The sequence below is a fragment of the Dipodomys ordii genome, unplaced genomic scaffold (assembly GCF_000151885.1).
Source record: "Dipodomys ordii isolate 6190 unplaced genomic scaffold, Dord_2.0 Scaffold103, whole genome shotgun sequence".
Classification (NCBI taxonomy): domain Eukaryota; kingdom Metazoa; phylum Chordata; class Mammalia; order Rodentia; family Heteromyidae; genus Dipodomys; species Dipodomys ordii.
Window position 1 is genome coordinate 1,749,093 of NW_012267319.1, and position 21,070 is coordinate 1,770,162.

Sequence of the window (21,070 nt, forward strand, 5' to 3'; positions counted from 1 at the left end):
CCAGGGCTGGCTCTGGACTTAAACTTGATTAAAATAAAGTGCTCTGTCCAAGTCCCCTTTCCCACAGCAGGTTTTCGGTTGGAAAAAGATCTTTTTTATTGCTACATCTGTATACACACACACACACACACACACTTAAAGCTCTATTTCATACCTCCACAGAGGACACGGTACAACCTTAAACAGAGTAGAAGAGAAAGGTGGCCAGCTCACAACCTGAACACCAGCCTCCAGAGTGACGAACCACGCCTAGATTAGTGTCCCCAAGGAACTGCTTTTGAAATAGCACTCCTCAGAAAAATCCCACCAGGACAGACACCCCTTAAAGCTTATATGAGAGGCAAGGGTGAAAGGTGAAAGGTGAGGCGCACGTGAGTGTTAGCATCTGATGCGTATGTACTCTCCATCTTCACCTTGAGTGACACTCGCTCTTGCACAAATGCGCTGCGCCATGAAAAAGCAGACCTGCATAGACAGCTGGGAGGAGCTTCAGTGTCCGCGGCCCATTTTCCCAGTGCTCCCTGAGGCCCCTGCTCCCCCCCCACCTCGTCCCGTCCCCCCCCCACTGTGTTAGTGTTGTGTATTTGGTGGAGACCCTGCTAGTACACCCAGGGAAGGAGAGCCTCGCACACAGGAGCGGGGAACAGAGTGGCTAAAAGCATTTGCTTTTGTTTGGTTTTGAGAGAAAATACACCCTAAAATTCTGTTCCTCACATGTGAGTAACTTGAACTTGCCTACTTAAAAACCAAATATATAAATTCTATAGGGTTGAACATCCCTGGCTTAAAAAAAAAATCCTACAATTCTTGTGGGGAGGCTTAGCGGGAGAAGTCAGCCTCTGACGCGAAACACGTCTCCTCCCAAGCCCCTCAGATGCAAGACTGGACCTGTGCTGAAGCCCTCACTGAGTGTGAGCCTGCACACGCTCTCCTCCCAGAATCAACCCGTGTGGCAGTTTCTGTCCACCACAGGGCCTCACGTGCCACCTGCCTTGACAGCCCCCCCGAGTGACTGACATCAGAATGCCAGCTTCCGAAGCAAAGCGCGCTTGCAAGTCACTTCCAAGTCACTTGATAAACAAATTACCCTTGTTCCTTTTTTTGCTTCAGCGGGACTTTGCTAAACCTGAGCTCGCTATACAGCGCAGGCCCCAAACCCCAAACCCTGCTGCGGCAGCCTCCTGAGTACCTGAACGGAAGGATGCCCCAAGACACCCAGCAAGTTTCTCACATTTATCAGAAGGCAAAATTCCTTATGTAGTTTTCCAATCTTACCCTCAAAAACACAAAAGAAAAACTCTAATTCTGGCTTTCATAAAGGAGTTTTTGCTCACCGATGGCTCTATTACCTGTGATAGATTTGTTGGAGGATTAATAAAAGTGCCTGTCTTAAGGAGTGAGCCAATTTCACACCCATGACAGAGTCGGGTTTTCATGTCAGCCTCTCCAGTCTCATCGGAAGGACATGAATCTTACGGACAGCCATGCTCGACCCCAATGCGAGGTGCTCTTCAGCAAGTGTACCCATGCGTGCTCATACTGAAGCTGTGTTCCAGCCTCATTCTCATTCTCCTCCCACTGGAGACCAGAAGCAAGGTCTCCATTCCTAAGACTGGGTGGTACCTGAGAGTCAAAAGCATTTCCTCTATGACTCGAGAACTACTTGGTTTGGCTGATGGCAATATTTGGCAAACACCTGTGTTGTGTGTGTATGTGTGCGTGTGTATGTGTGTGCACGTGCGTGCGCATGCGTCCTTCTTTTCCAAGTGGCTGCGCACTGCTGCTCCTGGCGTCCCGTATCAGCTTGCCGTGGGAGGCAGCTGGAAGGTGGATGCCTGACAGCTTTGCACAGCAGCGAGCGGCCAAGCGCAGGAGACAAGCGCAGGGCTCCTGTGGGCATCTGCGGAGGTGCCCGGCATGCACATTCCTGGTAACCTCGAGAAGTGCTCCTCACGCCGGGCTTAGCACTTACTTAGTGTTTGCATATGTTTTCAAGTTCTATGGCTCATGCTAAAGGCGGATCCCTTCTTGCCCTTGTCGACGCCTCTCAGCTCCCAGCATAAAGCACTGTCTCCACCAAGAAGCCGTCCGGGTGCACCGGCCCATCCTTGCTGCCAGGCCCATGCTTCCATTCTAAGCAGCGAGTCGGAACAGGTGATCTGGGTCTCACTCACAGCAACCACCAGAGGCACCTGCTCCTCAGGACACCGTGTAGAGCACACAGCCCTGCGCCAGAGCCGCGCCCCCTCACCCCTCCCTGCTCGCAGCCTCCTCCCCACAAACGTCCCTCTAAGCCTATCACTGGGGCCCGCAACAGCCGTCCCAGTCCAGCCTAGGGGAGGCTCCTGGCTGCAGTGGCAGGCGGCCTTTTCCCTTTAAAACACCAGGTGGTTGGAAACAACCAAGCTACACCAGCAGACATCTGACCCGCCCTTCCATCCCCTGGCGGGGCCATCACATCTGAGCTCCAGCCGCCAGGGGGCGCAGCTAGGCGCAGGGCTCCTGGGGGCTGCTGTTCATGGTGTTCTTGCTTCGGTGCCTGGAGAGCAGCTTCCTGTTGAGGAGCCGGGTGAGGGTGGCTCCCTTCCTCGCACGGGACTCCTCGGGCTGCTGCAGGAACACGAGGTCATTGTGCGACTGGCTCATGCCCGGGTCTTTATGCTGGTGCCGCCGGCGGAAGAACAACTTGGCGCCTCTCTTTAGCATTCCTCCTGCAAGAGGGAGGGTGGGCAGTCAGAGCAGGGTGGGGTGGGCGCGGGGGGGGGGGAAGCGGGGAGAAAGCCGGGCCTGGGGCAGCTCTGGAGAGGCGCCTGGCACGGACTGCCTAGGAAACTACCTCAGTCAGCAGCCGTGGGGCTGACATGAGGCTGAACTTCCTACCTCAGAGGAGCTGGAAAGTTGGGAGAATGGACTGCATTTACTCTAGCCAGAACTATCAGACAATAAGGCTTGGTGGTACTGGGGTTTGAACTCAGGGTCTCGCACTTGACAGGCTGGCCCTTGACCATGTGAGCCACAACTCCATGTGTTGCTGGTTATTTTGGGGCGGATGTCTTGCTTTCTCTGCTGGGCATGGGACTGCGCCCTGTTGTGCACAGTCACTCTGGCTTTAGGCATGAAGGGCACATGGGGGCGGGGTTTGGAATTCTGCAGGTGTCTGCCAGGTGCTACTCAAGCCAGGCGGGTAGGGGGTGGGCAGGAGGGAAGGGGGGAGCCAGGGCCCAGCTCACAAATAAGAATGTGAGTTTTGAGGAGGCGACACTGATTTGTGTAGGCTTGGAGCGCCCACTGGCCATGCTGGCTCTGAAGCCCCTGTTCCTAGACCCAGCAACTCTGGGCTGCCCACAGATGGGCGCTGTCCTCAAGCAAGGCAGCCAGATGTCTGCTCCCTGGGGAGGGCCATTCAGCACGGCCTGTGGCCCAACACAGGCTGGAGCACGATTCTGGAACCATCCTATTTCTGGAGAGGTGTTGGGGAAGGGCAGGGCACCCCAGGATCAGCCATGTGGGAGAGCTGGCGCCCCCCAGCTCATCCAACTTTCTCTTCTAAGCCACAGGTTTTGTTGTTTTGTTTCTTGTCGGTGCTGGGGATCAAATCCAGGGCCTTGCCCCTAAACAATTCTAAAAAGTCTGTTTAAACCTGGCTGCCACACAGCTCACACAGTTACCACGCTTTGCTTGGTGACCAGGGCACGGCCATCCCCAGCTCTGGGGTTGGCACAGGTGACAGTGTGTCCTGCTGGCTCTTGGGTATCAACCCGTCTGACAGCTTGCCTAGGAAGTCCAGTGTCTGTACCGACTCGGCCCCGGTGCTCAGGGACTCAGTCAAACGCTAGTCTAGGTGCTGCTGTGTAGGTGAACTGTGCAGTGGCTGGTAAGGAAAGGAAATTACTAAGACTGGGTGGTACCTGAGAGTCAAAAGCATTTCCTCTATGACTCGAGAACTACTTGGTTTGGCTGATGGCAATATTTGGCAGATTAAGTGGGTGGGCCTAGCCCAATCAGCGGAAGGACTTAAAAAGCAAAACCTGAAGCCTCAAGATGTGACAGCAGCTCCTGCCTGAGTCTCCCACCTGCCAAACTGCTGACATGTCCCGTCAACCTGCCACGGGCCACTGGGCCTCACACTCAGTACACGCCAACTCCCTACCCCAGCCTGCGGGCCCCGTTCCTCTGGAAGATGCCAGCGGACACCACAGCTGCTCAGAAGGTGATGGCGTGTGATTCTGAGCCCACGGAAGCTGCTGCTCTGGGCAGAAGGGCGAGTTCAGTGCCCATCACTGTGAGCTGTGCCTCCTGACCAGTGACCCCCACCACCTCCTCTGCCACCTGGGACCAGACCCGCACCCTGCCTCAACTCCCTCCCATGCAGCGGAAGAGTGCAAGAGTCGAAAAGTGAGCTCAGGCCGGGCAGGGGAGGCGGGTGGAGGAGGCCCAGGGGTGGGCAGGGGAGGCAGGGTGGAGGAGGCCCAGGGTGGGCAGGGGGAGGCGGGTGGAGGAGGCCCAGGGGTGGGCAGGGGAGGCGGGTGGAGGAGGCCCAGGGATGGGCAGGGGAGGCAGGGTGGAGGAGGCCCAGGGGTGGGCAGGGGAGGCAGGGTAGAGGAGGCCCAGGGATGGCAGGGGGAGGCGGGTGGAGGTGGGTGGAGGAGGCCCGGGGTGGGCAGGGGGAGGCAGGGTGGAGGAGGCCCAGGGATGGGCAGGGGGAGGCGGGTGGAGGAGGCCCAGATACAGTCTACAGGACTGAACTCCACCTGCATTCTGCAGCACAGCTGTCACCACAGTTCAGAATAAAGCACTCACTGTGTGACAAGGCTCCAAACACAACATGAAAACATGAAAGGCCTGGATTTGGTCAGCTCCTACTGTATACGTTTGATGAGCCCACAGACACCGTATGGCTAGGTGTGTATTACTCAATGCCCGTTTTTTCATGTTTAGGGAGAAGGGAATGCTAATTCTAGTCCCGTGCAGAGACGTGAACACTGCACAGTCTCTGCATGTGCCAGATGGCCACATGGACCCCTAAATTTCTATGATTAAGGTGATTAATAGTCAGGCACCAGTGGCTCATGCCTGTCATCCTAGCTACTCAGGAGACTGAAATCTAAGGATCATGGTTCAAGTTAGCCTGGGCAGACAAACCCAAGAGAATCTTATCTCCCATTAACCAACAAGAAGCCAGAGGTGGCAGAGTGAAAAAAAAAAAAAGCCAAGCAAAAGTTGGAGATCCTGAGTTCAAACCCCATGACAGGAACTAAAAAGGAAGAAAAAGGAAGTTAATATAAGATAAAATGGAGATGGTAACAGTAACAATTTAGAGAGAAATTGTATGAAACCTGAGGCTTATGTTAGTATAAAATAACCAAGGTTTTTAAACAAGGGGTAGAGAGGAGAGAAAGAATTAAGAATTCTTCCCTTGGTACAGGCCCTGCCTAGCAAGCAGAAGGCTCTGAGCTGAAAACTCAAGTACGGCTTAAAAAAAAAGCTGATGTACGAATTCACAACAGAGTTAAACCTTCTTCTAAATGACTGCTCTGGTGTTGCGTGAATTTCTAAATGCATCTTACTTGTCTGTGTGATCCTGAAGGGCTATAAATAGCTAATTGAAGTGTGTTTTAAACTGGGCACCACTGATTCATTCCTTTAATCCCAGCTACTCAGGGGGCTGGGATCTGAGGTTAGAAAGCAGTCTGGGCAGAAAAGTCCATGGGACTCTTCTCCCAAATTAACCAGCCAAAAGCCAGAAGTGGAGATGTGGTTCAAGTGGTAGAGTGCCAACTGGAGCAAGAAAGCCAAGCAAGAGCACAAGGCACTGAGTTCAAGCACCAGCACTAGCAAAGCAAACCCACAAAAACAAATACATAAATGTCTTAAAATCTTTTAAACAGGAACGCAACAGCCAAGAGCAATGCTGTTGTTCCCCAAACAGCTGCGGATGCCAAATGGACAGGTGAATGGTCCGTGTGCAGCACCAGCCATTAGGACAGGAGGGTCACTGAGGGACTCCGACCCCAGTCTGGGTTCCATGACTCCAGGCACTGTAAGGGACCTCTGACCCCCGTCACAACTCCATGGTGACCCCTTCCAGTAGGCAGCACCACGAGGACCCATCCAGCCACCAGGGAGACGGGCAGGGAGCAACCTGGGACTACGGGTGAGCACTGCTATACCTTCTACGTGCTTTTCTCATAGTACAGTGACACACAATTTAAAAACAGAAGTCGAAAATAACTTACTGTGTAGGAATTAACTCTGGTAGGCATAGCGATCCTCTTAAGTTAAAGGAATGAGCACGCGATGCAGAGACGGAGGAGGTAAAAAGAAAAGCACGCAAGAGCACCATCAGAATGGAGGACCAGTCAGAGTTGGGGTCACTTACCCTGCACGTGCACACGTACACGCCTCCACATATGCACACACACACACACACACATGCTAAGAGGCTAATGCAGGGCATTTGGGAGGCTTTCTTCCTTTCCCAGTTACTATTTTAAAACCTCCCCTGATGCCGTGTGGTAAGTCATGCAATTATATTAAGACTTACTATCCTAGCATTTCTGCAGGTAAGGATTAGTGGTATCAAGTCCATTCTTGGTGTTCAACAATGTTGTCAATCCTTTCAAGACAAAAAAAAATGAACTTATTTTTGAAAACCTTAGCCGAAGCATCACAGTAACCTAGATTTCTAGCCAGCCTGCCAAATTCCAGGGGATTCTACACAGAAGCCTAGAACAGAATCCCTGCGAAGACCAAAGGGTCAGGTGGCATGCTAACATGAAAATAAACACTGGCGGTGGGCACCAGTGGTTCATGCCTGTAATCCTAGCTACTGATGAGGCTGAGACCTAGACAGAAAATTCTGTGAGATTCTCATCTCTAATTAACCACCAAAAAGCCAGAAGTGGAGCTGTGACTCAAGTGGTAGAGCACTAGTCTTGAGCAAAAAAGTTCACAGACAGTGCCCAGGCCCTGAGTTCAAACCCCAGTACTGATGGGGGGTGGGGGGGAGAGGGAAGGGGGAGGGAGAGGGAAAGGGAAAATGAGAGAGAGACAGAGAAGAGAGAGGGGGAGACCTGAGTATGGAAGTTCACACTTGTAGTCCCAAGCAACATGGAAGCAGACAACAGAATCAAGACCCCGCCTGCAAGCCCTCCCTTCCTCAGTTCCCCAGACCTCAGAGCACAGACGGAGAATGGCAGAGACAACACAAACTCCACTAACTCTTCCCCATGGTACCAGCTTCCAAAAAGACTTTGTTGTTTTGTTTTTTTTAAGAATAAACATTTTATTAGTAGGTAGCTTGACCCAAAGCAAGCATACATTTTCTTTAGTTGCAGTAGAGCCAACAAATGTCAGAACTCTAAATTACTAGGTAACTTGAAGTTTTTTCTTCTTCCCTTATTAGGCTGTAGCAACTAATAGCATTATTCACTTTGCAGTAATGATTTGCCTAGAATTCTAGGTAAGAACATTCTGGATAAATACCTCAAGAAAAAACCTGATGTTTGGGGGATGTAGCTCAAGCAGCAGAACACTTTGACTGTAGCTCAAGCCCCAGAGCACGTGATTAATATGTTCATACCAAAAAAAACATGGGCAAAAAAAAACCAAAATCTGGTGAAACTCATACTTTGATTTAAAAGGAACCTTGTCAAGGAAGTCATAAAGAACCAGATTTAGTATATCAACTGGAATTCTTAAAATCAGTTAATTAAGTTATTTTGCCAGTCCTGGGGCTTGAATTCAGGATCTGGGTGTTGTCCCTGAGCTTTTTTTTTTCCCCAAAAAGACTTTGTTGTGAAATGAAAACTACTTGGGAACCACAACACAGACTTATCTAGGATTTTTGCCAACATCTCAAGAGATGCTCAACAGGAATCTTCTAGAAACCTCTGGAATGAGCCAGGTGCCAGTGGCTCACACCTGTAATCCTAGCTACTCAGGAGGCTGAAATCTGAGGATCACAATTCAAAGCCAGCCCAGCAGCAAAGTTTAGAGACTCTTATCTCCAGTGAATCACCAGAAAACCAGAAGTGGTGCTGTGGCTCAAGTGGTAGAGTGCTCTCCTTGAGCTAAAGAGCTCAGGGACAGCACTCAGCCCAGAATTCAAGCCTGACAACCGATAAGGAAGGAAGGGAAAGAGGGAGGGAGGGATAGAAGGAGGGAGGGATAGAGGGAGGGAGGGAGGGAGGGAGAGAAAGAAAGGAAGGAAAGAAAGGAAGAAAGAAGAAAGGAAGGAAGGAAGGAAAGAAAGACAAGACCAAAACCCTGCATGAAAAACTAGAACAAAACCTCTGCCAAATATCTCATTTTAGAAAATCTTGGGTTGAGGACCGGCGCTAGACATCCGGGCTTGTGCGGAGGCTGCGAGTCCGGTTATGGCTTCCAGTGGGGCGGCGGTAAGCGCAGCCGGCCCAGCAAATGAAGCCCCTGAGATTCCAGACAACGTGGGAGTCTGGCTCCGGGGCGTCTGCCGCAGTGCCACGGATAGGAATGACTTGATCCTCAGTTTGGGACTATTTGCTTCAGGAGTTTGGCTGGCCAGGAATTTGAGTGACATTGATCTAATGATACCTCGGCCGGGAGTGTAACCAAATAGACAATCGGAATTCCTGTGCTCTACCCAAACTTTCCAAAACAAGAGTATAGTTTATGGCCACCACAAGATAATGCTTGATGGCAGCTGAAGTTTCTCCTTCCTTTTCTAACACTGAAGTGTTTGTTGCCTTGGTTCTGTGAAAGTTCTGTACATAGTTGTGATGTTTCTGCAGGGAGGTGACCTTTGTTCATGTCCTAAAGGATTAAGAATGGTGCTATAACAAGTATTTGAAATAAAGACACTACACAGAAAAAAAAAAAAAAGAAAATCTTGGGTTGAGGCAGTCACGCTCCAGGAGTGAAGTGAGCTGTTTGGCTAACATCACTCTCCCTCTCAGACGCTCAAAGCTGGTGTCCGAGGTAGCCCCTGCATCCACAGCGGGGCGGGGGGGACCCCATCATCAGAGGCAGCCCATCCCCAGCACAGTGCGACCCACATCCCAAAGGCATCGGTCCACTTGCCAGAGAAGGAGAGGCTCTGAGCAGCAAGGGCCAGCGAAGGCAGGAACACAGGGAGACTCTTGGGAGGAAAGAGGAGAGGGGAGGGGGAAGGTGTTTTGTGAAAGCGTAAGGAAGTAAGATTTTGCATTTCAGAATGAACAGGGAGGTACACTGAGAATTTGGAGGTCTGAACTCCTCTCATTTTCTCTTCATTTATCTGTATCCATACATCTATATCTTTCAGTGGATAATTGGAGCTCATCACTACACACATATTAAACTGATCGATCCATTTCTAGGGTTTTCCTTTCCTATAGATCCTGTGAGGTCCAGGTAGTGAGGCTCAGCTTGACTCAAGCTGGAAGAAAAAAATCTGAGAGGGACAAACAAGTGTCCAGCCCTGCAGCTGAAGCCCCAGTCTCTGCCTGGTTCTCCTGGGAGCCCCTGGCTACCTTGACACTTGACTCTGGCGACCCTCCGATGCCTTGGCTAGCTCAGGAGTGAGCCAGGCAGGGGAGGTACCTCTTGGCATGAACACAAACTAGCTCCAAATGCAAGAGGTGATGCAGCCACTCTCACCAAACACACACACACACACACACACACACACACACACACACGAGCCCCCAGAATGCCCACAGCTTTTGGGGGGCTTGCGCACTCTGTACAGGGCAGTTTAGGAGTGAGGGGGTGAGGCTTGATGGACTCATGGAAGACGAAGGGAAGGGAGGCTGATGAGGACTCAAACTTCACACGGAAACCAGGACAGGACGAAGCCGCTGAGCGGAGGCCCAGGGCTGCTCGACAGGTACCTTTGGTCTTCTTGGCAGTGCCCGGCTCTGAGGCGCTCAGGGAGCTCTCTGACAGCTCGTCCCCATCCGTCTCCAGCAGGGCTGGGCTGCACCACGCTGCTGCCTGAGACCCCTTCTCCAGGTCCCAGCAGTCCAGCTCATTCTCCCGGGGCTCGGGCGGGGCCGGGGTGGGCTCGTCTTGCACAGGGGGGGCGGAGACTGCTGCCCCTGGGGGTGCTGGGGGTACCGGCTCGGGGACAGCATCCGCCTGGCAGGCCTCACCCATGGAGGCCGCGTAGTCCAGCATGAGGGCAGCTTCGTGGTCCTGAGATAGTGAGGTCTGTGGAGGAGAAGGCACCGTCAGGCGCTGAGGCCAGGGCCAATGCTAACCCAGGGAAGATGGGGCAGGCAGTGCGCTGCTCACGTCCTCTCGAGAGCGGCGTGCTTGAGCTGCTCGGCACGTGAAATGCAAGGCAGCACATAGGGTTTTACAGGGCGGAACTTGGATATTTCAGACTCAGTTGTTTGGGGGTTTTGGTGCTGGTCCTGGGGCTTGAACTCTGGACCTGGGAGCTGTCCCTGAGCTTTTGTGTTCAAGGCTAGAGCTCTACCACCTGAGCCACAGCTCCACTTCTGGCTTCTTGGTGGTTCATTGGAGATGAGTCTCATGGACTTCCCTGCCCACGCTGGCTTCAAACCTCGATCCTCAGATCTCAGTCTCCTGAGTAACTGGGATTATAGATAGGCACAACAGACTTAAGTCTTTTAATCTTTGTCCCTACAGTGTTTTAAGGCTGCCTTCAAGTAGTGATGGGTCACTTTACATTATATTCCTATGGGAACACACATGGACACTCATTGGACCTGTGGGGTGAGTCAGGGCCGCGGCTTTGGTGGGAACATAGATGTTGGGGAGGAGGGGGCTGCTCAGGGGCCAGTCACGCTGCTCTTGACCTGGGTAACAGGTGGACACCTGACTTTACTTGATGAGATGGACACCCGTGCTTTTCTGACAACAGTGCATCTTGTACCACTAGTGCTGGCCAAATGCAGATGGGGATGCTTTGAGCACCAATGAAAAACATCTCTTGGTGGACTTGTTTTGCTCATTTAGCCAGGGCTGGGAACCACAGCAAGCCAGATCAGGGCTGTGGCCCCAGAGACCACCTGGCTGCTGCAGGCTCCAAGAAGAGACTCCGCCCATCCTGCTGATGTTCAAGGCTATCCAAGAAGAGACTCCGCCCACCCCGCTGATGTTCAAGGCTATCCAAGAAGAGGCTCCACCCATCCCGCTGATTTTCAAGGCTATCCTTTGAGCTTGGTGCCCAGAGTGCAATGGAGACTCAGGCATTCTGTTTTGGTATCAGTATCGCTCCTGTCCACCCTTTCAGTGACCAGTCCATGTGCTAAATTTCTTCCTGTCTCACTGTAAACAAAACCTCTCAACCACCCCTCCACGTGTACATCTGCAAGGATCAAGAAAGAGCCTGAGGGCTGGGAAGGTGGCTCAGTGGTAGAGCACTTGCCTTGCATGTATAAGGCCCTGGGTTTGATTCCTCAGCACCACATAAGCAGAAAAAAAAAAGCCGGAGGTGGCTCAAGTGGTAGAGTGCTAGCCTTGAGCTGAAGGGCTGAGGGACAGCACCCAGGCCCAGAGTTCAGGCCCCACGATCGGACCAAAAAAAAAAAAGAAGGAGCCTGAGTCTGTGTGGCCCCTGGTCTCAAGAGCTGGCCTGCCCTGCAGCCTGGTTTCCCTCCTCTGCTGGGGGTGGAGCATGTACACCCACAGACATCACAAGCGGGAAGAAGGAAGGAGTGGGGATGGAGCATTCTAGACAATAACCTTTCTTTGTTTCTGATATCAAAAGAAATGTACATTCATTGCAAAAATTAAAATGCTTTAGATATGGGTAATGGGCAAAACAGTGGCTGGGCAGTTCCCTGAAAGCAGCACCTGCAGCCGAGGGTAGTCTCACATCATACAAAAGGATCCACCCACCGTCCACACGCAAACATCACGGGCCAGGACCTTGCACATTTCCTTCATAAACAGGATTACCTGTGCCATCATAAGGCCACCAAGCTGCCTTGTTGGGGGGCAGATACCATTTGACATGAGGGGAAAGGAGGGTTTCACGTGTTGGTTGGGTATGTGAACAGACTCCCTCACAGGGGAAGAGGCTGAGCGGCCGAGTTGACTGTACCTTGGAGATCCCTGAAATGATGATAGTACTTTTCTTCCGGGGGGACTTGAGCTTCAGCTTGGACGATTCACTGAGTTGGCGAATGGCAACTTCAGCCACTGGGTCTGAGCCGTTCAACACCAACAGCTCTGCCAAGAAAGATAGTGCTGAGTTCACTAGCAAACAGGAGAACTTCAGGGCTAATGGAAATGGTCTATAAGCGGTGCTTGGCAAACATTTTCTACAGAGGGCCAGAGAGTGAGTAGTTTAGGTTTTGCAGGCTACCAGCCTCTGTAACAACTCACCCATCATGTTTTGAGGAGTGAAAGCAGACAGAGGCCATGTGGAATGAACAGGCATGGCTAGCTTTCAATAAAACTTTATTCATAAAAATGAGTGACAAGTCACATGTGACTTGTGACTGGTTGGTTAACCAGGCTTGATCTACAACTTGAACCCCTGGGTGGTCCCTCACTGAAGATTCATGTGTTCTGTTATGGGTTAAGTGGAGGATTGTCATCCATAGGGTTGATGAAAATGACAATAGTAAAGAATGACTAAATCTTCAGAATTTTAGAAGGTTTTGACTTTTTTTGTCAGTCGTGGCTCTTGAACTCTGGGCCTGGGCACTGTTCCTCAGCTCTTCAGCTCAAGGTGAGCACTCTACCACTTGAGCCACAGCGCCACTTCCAGTTTTCGGGCAGCGTATTAGAGTTAAGAGTCTCATGGATTTTCCTGTCCGGGCTGGCTTTGAACTGTGATCATCAGATCTCAGCCTCCTGAGTAACTAGGATTACAGGCGTGAGCCACAGCGCCTGGCTCAGGCTTTGATTTTTGAAAGGCATATAGCTCTTCCTTCTTCCTAAGAGTGGTGAAACACAGAATGGCAATCAGAGCTGGGAAGGGCCAGCTGACAACGATCACACTTCAATCAGAGCTGGGAAGGGCCAGCTGACAACGATCACACTTCACCCACACCAGCTGTTGTCTTCTGTAGGTGTTTGTGGACCCATCATAGTGGAAGAGTTGTTTATCTCTAGGCCCTAAGAGGCAGATTCTCTTACTTAAAATAAAAAATGACTCCTTCTTTTAGGCAACCAGGTAGGCAGCAGTACTGGGTGCCACAGCCCATGTTGTAGCTTACAGCATTCTGCTAAGGCAGTTAAAGATGGCAGACCAGGCCAGGTGCTGGTGGCTCACACCTGTAATCCTAGTTACCTAGGAGGTTGAGATCTGAGGGTCATGGTTCGAACCAGCCCAAGCAGGAAAGTCCATGAGACTCTTATCTCAAAATTAACCACCAAAAAAATGGAAGTCATGCTGTGGCTCAAAGCAGTAGAGCAAAAATGTTCGAGGACAGCACCCAGGCCCTGAGTTCAAGCCCAAGGACTGACAAAAAAGAAAAAAAGATGGCAGAGCAGGAGGCGAAAAGGAACCTTTCCCATCTCAGCGTTGGCCATATTCAGGGAGCACAGGCAGGGCACTGAGAAGCACCCAGGTGAAAGGAACATCAGGCCTTCCTTCAAGTCCCAACACATGAGCTGCTGGAACCCAGAGAATTTTCCAGGTGGTCTTTTCTTATGTATAATAAGCCTCTTACAACCACACCCAGTTTATGCTAATGGAAATGGGGACTGGTTGACAAGGGAACCAACACCGTGATCAGAAATTGTCACATTGTGGGGAGGGGTGAGGAAGAGAAAATGAAGGCTGAGTTCAATCTCTAATGACCAGTGATTTCAGAGATTATGCTCAGGTGATGGAAGGGCCCTAAATCCCTAAATGGTAGACTCAAGAGTCTCTGGGTGGCCACCGTAGCCAGTGCCAAGAGGAAGGCACACCCACGCCTTAACAGAAGCACCTGGATGGTTACCCTCCTGGAACTTGCCCTCCATCACCCTTCCTCTGGCTGTCCACGGACAACTTCACACAGATCGATAAACTGAGAAGGGCTGCCTTGCATTGAAAGGCCGAGCCCACACGAAGCTCTGGAGACCCAGGAAGGGAATGCCCAGAAAGTCAGACCCAGCACAGGCCACCTGGGGACTGGGTGCTTACCCCAGGATGGGCACCATCGCAGGTGAACTAAACTGCAGGACTCCTTATTTCGTCCTCGTAGAGATCTGGGGATCACAACGCTAGTCCCGGAAATGTGTGTAGAAGCATGATGTTTTGTTTAGCCAGCCCTGCCCCTACTTGAGAGCAAAGAAAGGTCTAGAGGAAAGCTCCTGGGGAGGGACATAGGAGTCCCTCCTCCAAGGCTGGTTTCTGAGCAGTCCTGGGTGGGTGGAGGTCAAGGGGCTTCTCAGGGAAGCCTGGGAAACCTGCTACACAGCAGACCATGACCTGAGCACTGGCTCCACCATGGAGCACCAGCCAAAAGCCTTAAAAAAGGTGGGGTGGGGGAGAAGTGGGGGAGGGAAAGGAGAAAAACAAAGGAGGGGGTAAAAATGTTCAGCAAGAAATGCTACTCATAACTGTAATCCCCCCTCTGTACAGCATCTGCCGAGGAGAAGGGCCTGGAGCAGTGAAGAAGGGAGGCGTGGGGAAGGAGGGAGTCACAGCAGAGGAGGGCCCGGCCTACGTCCACAAGGACACAGGAGGCCAGCGGAGCAGGTCCACAGAGGCCATGGAACCCTCTAGGGAAGGGCAGCAGTGCCCTGGAGAAAACAGACCATGCCCAGAGTGGACAGGAACTCCTGGAGAAGGCCTTGCCCATCTCTGACCTGGACACCATGAGAGAGAACAGGAGGGGGGAGGAGAGAAACTGCCCACCTGCAGGCAGATGGACCCTCTTGAGGGCCCAGGAGGAGGAGGGAGAAGCTAGTCCTCCACTCAGACCCTTTACCCCCCAAACGACCCTAAATATGAGAACTGGTACCCAGAGGGCTGGCCACTGTTGTTAGCATGCAAAAGCAGAGTGCAGGCTCTGCCTGGGGATGTGTCTCCAGTCCTGCTCACTGATGGCATTAGGGTCACGGATGTGTTAAAGACAAGAAACACAGTGTTCAGGAAGTTAGAGCAAGGAATGCCTCCTTGGGGTTTCTACATCTTGTTAAAGTCTTCCCCCAAACTAGCTGGAGCAGTGTCCCTCCAGCTCACGATCTCCTCACTTGCAACTTATAACGAAAAGCCCCCACCTCTTCCCAAACTTGGAAATCAGTGCAAACACGGAGAGAGGAAAGAGCAGGTGCTCTCCCCTACCTGTGTCTGAGGAAGAGAACGTCTTGCTGACGGGTGTGCTGTGGCACGGGACGGCCTGGACCGAGATGTCCTTCTCAATGACCTTCACCTTCACCGGTGTCTTCACAGGGGACTCTGTCAGAGAGACACCCATCACCAAAGGCACAACAAAGCTGAGTGGAAGGCTGGGGCGGGGTGGGGGACAGTACATTCACTGCACCGCTAGGCCCTGCATTTGGCACCAGTCAGAGCCAAACCTCAGATCTATAGTTGCCATCATTCTTTACGTGGTGGGATCAAAGGGAGGCTGGAAGCCCAGGTTTCAGAGCTATTTTAATGAGGCCAGACGTGCATTTCTGACCTGTGTGTGCCCAGCATCTAGTCTGGGAAGGTAGTGCTTTTGCATGCAGAGACACTGTATGAATCAAATAATAATACATCACACGCCACAAGGTTTCTCCAAGGTTGAGATGTGGGGCCAAGTACAAAAGCATGTCAGACTTCATATGTGTGTGTGTGTGTGTGTGTGTGTGTGTGTGTGTGTGTGTGCTCCATTTCTGGCTTTTTATGGTAAATTGGAGATAAGAGTCTCATGGCCCAACATTTGTTTTGTTTTTGGAGGCAAGGTTTCAGTACGTGTCGCAGGCTAGCTTCAGCCTGAGTACTGGGATTACAGACATTTGCCATCATGCCTGGCTTATGAATGACTTTTTTTTTTGAAACTCTTTTTTTTTTTTTTTGGGTCCAGTCGTGGGGCCTAAACTCTGGGCCTGGGCTCTGTCCCTCAGCTCTTCAGCTCAAGGCTAGCACTCTACCACTTGAGCCACAGCGCCACTTCCGGCTTTTTTCTTTTTGCTTATGTGGTGCTGAGGAATCGAACCCAGAGCCTCATGCTTGCAAGGCAAGCGCTCTACCACTAAGCTACCTTCCCAGCCCCTTATGAATGACTTTTAACCTATATTCAACCATCGGTGCTGAATTTCCACAATGAGTCTCGGGGAGTACTGGATTTAACCCGTTCTATCAGAATCTAACAACTTGGAATTCCTACACTTGTGCTTCAGAATATACAACCTCTGACTGATCCTTGCTTTAGCCCGTCAGCATTTATTTCTTTGAAAGGATTACTGTCCAACACCAAAGCCAGCCTGAATGAGTCATGTGAATTCTCCTTGGGATTTTATAACACAAGGGACCCTGAAATTTCAGGGCAGCCCTTTGAAGGCCAGGGAGCATGTGCAGACTTCCTACAGGCAAGGTATACCCTCAGGGCATGCCCAGAGTTCTGAAGGCCAGGTGCTCTTTAGGAGCATGCACAGCCTTCCTGCAGGAAGGTGCCTTCTAAGGCCATGCTGACTTCCCACAGGGCAGGGGCCCTCTAGGGGCAATGTAGACTTCCTGCAGGACAAGTGCACTCTAGGAGCATGCGCTGACTTCCCGCAGGGCAGGTGCAGCCTATGAGCATGCGCAGACTTCCCGCAGGGCAGTGCCCGGCGTCTCACCTGAGCTCAGCGGGGATGCCCTCCCTACGTCAAAGCGAGGCTTGGTCTTCACCGCGGTGACAGTGGTGACCACAGTGCCACATGGCAGCACCGTGCGGTCCTTCTCTATCTTCGCAGCAGGCACAGGGAGAGGCGCCAGGCAGGACTTCCCCTCACCAGGTTCTATGTAGGAAAACTGCAGAGAAGTTGGTTATTGGACTGTCCCGCTCTCCCATCCCCTGGTTGGTTCTGAACCCCAGGATGCTCAGGTCCCTTGGTTAAAATGGTGCCATCTATGCATCCACATACTCTATTTTATGCTGGTCTTGGGGCTTGAACTCAGGACCTGGGCACTGTCGCTGAGCTTTTCTGCTCAAGACTGGTGCTCCATCATTTGAACCACATCTTCATTTCCAGTTTTTTGCTGGCTCACTGGAGATAAGAGGCTCACAGACTTTTTAGCTCAGGCTGGCTTCCAACCATGTTTCAACTTCTTGAGTAGCTAGAATTACAGGTGTGAACTACCAGCACCTGGCCTTACACTTAAGGCTTTGTGTGTCAGTAGTCAAATCTCAACCCTTAAATGGCCTCTAGATAACTTCTAACACATAATATAATGTACACACTATGGAAAGAGTTGTTTATTCTGTTCTGCCAAAGGGCCAGTGGCTGGAAATAAAAGGTCCACATGTGTTTATACAGTTGAATTTGCTTCAGTGAGTTTCAATCCACAGGTGATCCCACGTGGATGTGGTGGGTTAGGGCAGAATGCTGAGTAGCAATGGAACACGGGCCTCCTCTAAAGCAACCGGCGACAGTCAGCATTGTCTATTAACTTGGGTTTCCCCAGAAACGGCATAGAACCACGAGAGCTGAAACCAGCACGTGAAGATGCAAATGAAAGAGAAATTTAAGAAAATGGTCTTCTAGACATGGGCATGAGAAGTCACCCTGCACAACAGAGACTCGACCCCATCACAGGCAGGACTGTCCCGACCCATGTAGAAGCCGCCGTGCTCCTCCGGGCTCTCCTAGATGAGCCTCAAACATTACATCACACAGAGGCAACAGCAAGCTCTGGCAGACTCAAGTGAACGCTCCTGAAAGGAGGCGCAGGCTGGGAGCGGCCACGGAAAGCACGCACCATACCTCTGCAGTGACCGAACCCAGTACTGAGCTGCCGGGGGCGGGCTCGCTGCTCAGCGTGAAGATCTGCAGTCCTGAAGGCTGCTTCCTAAACAAGTCCAGACGAACTGTTGCTGTTGCCAACAGACCTAAGGAACAGAAGACAAGAAAGTTTATCTGTGCACGTTTTTCCCAGTCCCTCAGGGAGCCGCCACCGGCACACACCCCGAGTGGAGTGTGTGAGCAGAGGAGGCCTTATTTCAGAATTTCACAAGCTAGTAGTGTCATCAAAGACCGATGGCTACAGAGGTGGCTCAGCCACCACAAGACAGTCACAGGTAACAATCTGACCCCCAATGGAGAGGAGAGAAATGCTCAGCGCATCTAAAACCTGGAATGCAAATGGCAGATTCGAAAATTGGATCAATATCTATCAAAAGATGCTAACTGTGCTGTGGGTATAAGAAAATACATTTGTTCTTAGGACTTACATCTTTAAAAATGTAGGGGCAGAAAAAGCCAAGAGGAACATAATCTATCCTCAAATATGTGTATATGTGTAAGAGTGGGGTAGAGTAAAAGGAGAGATGGAGAGCCTGACTACGAGCATAGAGAATACAGGACACGGGGCACATCGTAAAACGTGATTTTGAATTCAGGTCGCATGGGTGATCTTTGCTGGGTTTTGCAAGGCTGGTCTGGCACAGATGGGGCCAAGACCAGTAGGAGCTGGGACCCACTGCTCTACCCTGTAAGTCCCGCTCAACATCTCCTGGAATGTCAGATCTCAGGGCCAGCTGGCACAGCTCATGACTGTAGGATTCAGGAAGACGGGGCTGGGAAGGTGGCTTAGTGGTGGAGTGCTTGCCTAGCATGCATGAAGCCCTGGGTTCAATTCCTTAGCATCACATAAACAGAAAAACCTGGAAGTGGTGCTGTGTCTCAAGTGGTAGCCTTGAGTAAAAAGAAGCTTAGGGACAGTGCCCAGGCCCTGAGTTCTAGCCCCAGGGCTGGAAAAAAAAAAGATTCAGGAAGACAGCCTGGGAACATTTGCTGATGACCGGGTCATGGCTAGCTAGTTAGAAACAACTGCCTCATGCCTTGAAGGTAACTAGGTGACTTCACCACACAGCTGGATCCACTGAACGAGGGTCAGCCGTCTTCCCGGCTTTGATCTGCTTATGGAGACCTAAACACATCCAATATGCTGGATTACTCAGCAGGAGCCTGTCTAGAGTGACAGCACCTACCTTCCGAGGCCTGCCCGTCCTCTGTGATCTGCAGCTGTAACTCCCTGGACTTGGCATTCAGCTCACTGTGGAAAGAAAAACACCAGGAATCCATAAAAGTATAGTGCGTCATGGTTTGAACTCAGTACCCTGAGCTTGCTGGGATAGTACTCTACCACGGAGCTACACGTCAGCCTTGTTCCTGCTTGTTATTTTTATGACAGGGTCTCACCTGCTGGCCAGGAGAGCCCGAGTCACGGTCTGCCTGCTTTTGGGCCTCCTGCAGTCACTGAGCTCATGGGCACATGGCACCACGGCACCACGGTTTCCTCGTGGGAATGGAGTCTTAGGCTTTGCTGCCCAGGCTGGCCTGGCATCACGGCCTCCCCCAGCTCAGCCTCCCCAGTAGCTGCAGATGACAGGAATGCACCATGACATGCAGATTTGGGATTTTAGCTTGGACTGACCTCAAATGGTGCTCCTCCCACTCTCTGCCTAAGTAGCTAGGATTACAGATAAAAAGAGAGAGAGAGAGAGAGAGAGGAGAGAGAGAGAGAGAGAGAGAGAGAGAGAGAGAGATTCTCCTTTAATACAAAGCAACTCAAAGCTGTAGGTAATCTGTCTGTAATCTGACCATCCTGAATGAGTCCATGTTAGACTCCTGGGCCCCACCTTCTGGGGGTGAACAATGGGGCTGCTTCTACATGAAGATGGGGACAGACAAGTGCTGTCACACACAGCAGCCACAGGACAGTAGAGCATGTGGGACCCATGGCAAGCAGGAGCTGTATTTAATACTTATTACATTCAAGAGCACTTGAGGGTAACGGTTAGATCGACAGCAGGACTGCAGAGTTTACTAAAGGTAGCACCGGACACCCAGCTCCCGCCACGTCCCCCCTCCTCAGTGCCCTTCTTTTCAGTTAAGATGTCATTTTTTTTTTTAATCACAAATTCATGATTATTTCTGATGGCTTTAGTGGATTTTTTTTTTTTTTTTGTCAGTCATGGGGCTTGAACTCTGGGCCTGGGCACTGTCCCAGAGCTCTTCAGCTTAAAGCTAGCACTCTACCACTTGAGCCACAGCACCATTTCTGGTTTTCTGGTGGTTAATTGGAGGTGAGTCTTATGGACTTTACTGTCGGGGCTGGCTTTGAACCATGATCCTCAGATCTCAGCCTCCTGAGTAACTAGGATTGCAGGTGTGAGTCACTGGTGCCCACCTTAGTGGGTTTTCTTACAGTCCTTTTTCTTTTTCCTCTGTGCATTTATTTATATAGTGATCTATGGCTTTATTTAATTTTGTTTGTTTGTTTGTTTGTTTTTAGGCAAGGTTTTACTATGTACCCCAGATTCAATGAGACAGTCTTCCTACATTTGCCTCCATAGCGCTGGGATTTCAGGTGTCTGCCATCATACCCACCTATAGCTTTGCTTATTTGTTTACTTGCTTTATTTGTTTTATTTTAATTTTTATAGTGCTAGTGTAATCAAAGTGAGTCCTAGACCATATGCCCGACTCTAAGAGTTGCAACATGTTTAGTCTGGCCACTTGCTCCAAAGAAGGCAAGTTAAAATAGTGGTGAAAAGGCAGGCAAGGATTGTAATTAACAAAGCTGTGTTGGGAATGTGGAAAGTATTAATTTTAGCCCATCTCAAGGGTGCTGACAGGAGCTTGAAGTTCAAATAGAGAAAGAATGGGGCCAAGGGATGAGAGTTGTGCATTCTTAGGCAGTCTTGGTCAATGTGTGTGGTCTGGCTGATCATTATCTCAGTTCTGGTTTTACAAGATAGCCTAACATTCTTATTGTTTGAAGATATGGTCCAGTTCCCATGCAATGATTGTTTCTACTTGGGGTGATCTCATCTTGGGGTGATGTCTATAAGGCCCTAATCTACTCTTTCTTGGATTTGTGATCACTGAAGGTTTCCAATAGTGACTGGAGAATTTTTTTTATTTTTAACTCTGGGCCTGGATGCTGTCCCTAAGCTCTTCAGCTCAAGGCTAGTACTCTACCACTTGAGCCACAGCACCACTT

At 50.9% G+C, this 21,070-nt stretch overlaps 2 protein-coding genes across 2 annotated transcripts in view; one reads left to right on the forward strand and one right to left on the reverse strand.

Annotated features, from left to right (window-relative positions):
• Positions 1 to 1,604: 1,604 nt before the first annotated feature.
• Positions 1,605 to 21,070, reverse strand: part of C2cd2 (C2 calcium-dependent domain containing 2) — a 45,590-nt gene continuing 26,124 nt past the window's right edge. The window contains exons 8-14 of the mRNA XM_013027344.1: positions 19,053 to 19,117; positions 17,827 to 17,951; positions 16,699 to 16,873; positions 15,218 to 15,331; positions 12,035 to 12,162; positions 9,852 to 10,170; positions 1,605 to 2,711 (exon numbers count right to left, since the gene is read on the reverse strand). Of these exons, the coding sequence (XP_012882798.1) occupies positions 2,488 to 2,711; positions 9,852 to 10,170; positions 12,035 to 12,162; positions 15,218 to 15,331; positions 16,699 to 16,873; positions 17,827 to 17,951; positions 19,053 to 19,117 (1,150 nt within the window). The 3' untranslated portion in view covers positions 1,605 to 2,487. The remainder of the gene's footprint in view (positions 2,712 to 9,851; positions 10,171 to 12,034; positions 12,163 to 15,217; positions 15,332 to 16,698; positions 16,874 to 17,826; positions 17,952 to 19,052; positions 19,118 to 21,070) is intronic.
• On the forward strand, positions 8,354 to 8,741 carry LOC105993939 (mitochondrial import receptor subunit TOM6 homolog). The gene has a single exon (XM_013027330.1). The coding sequence runs from the start codon at positions 8,379 to 8,381 to the stop codon at positions 8,589 to 8,591; it is 213 nt and encodes a 70-aa protein (XP_012882784.1). The 5' UTR covers positions 8,354 to 8,378; the 3' UTR covers positions 8,592 to 8,741.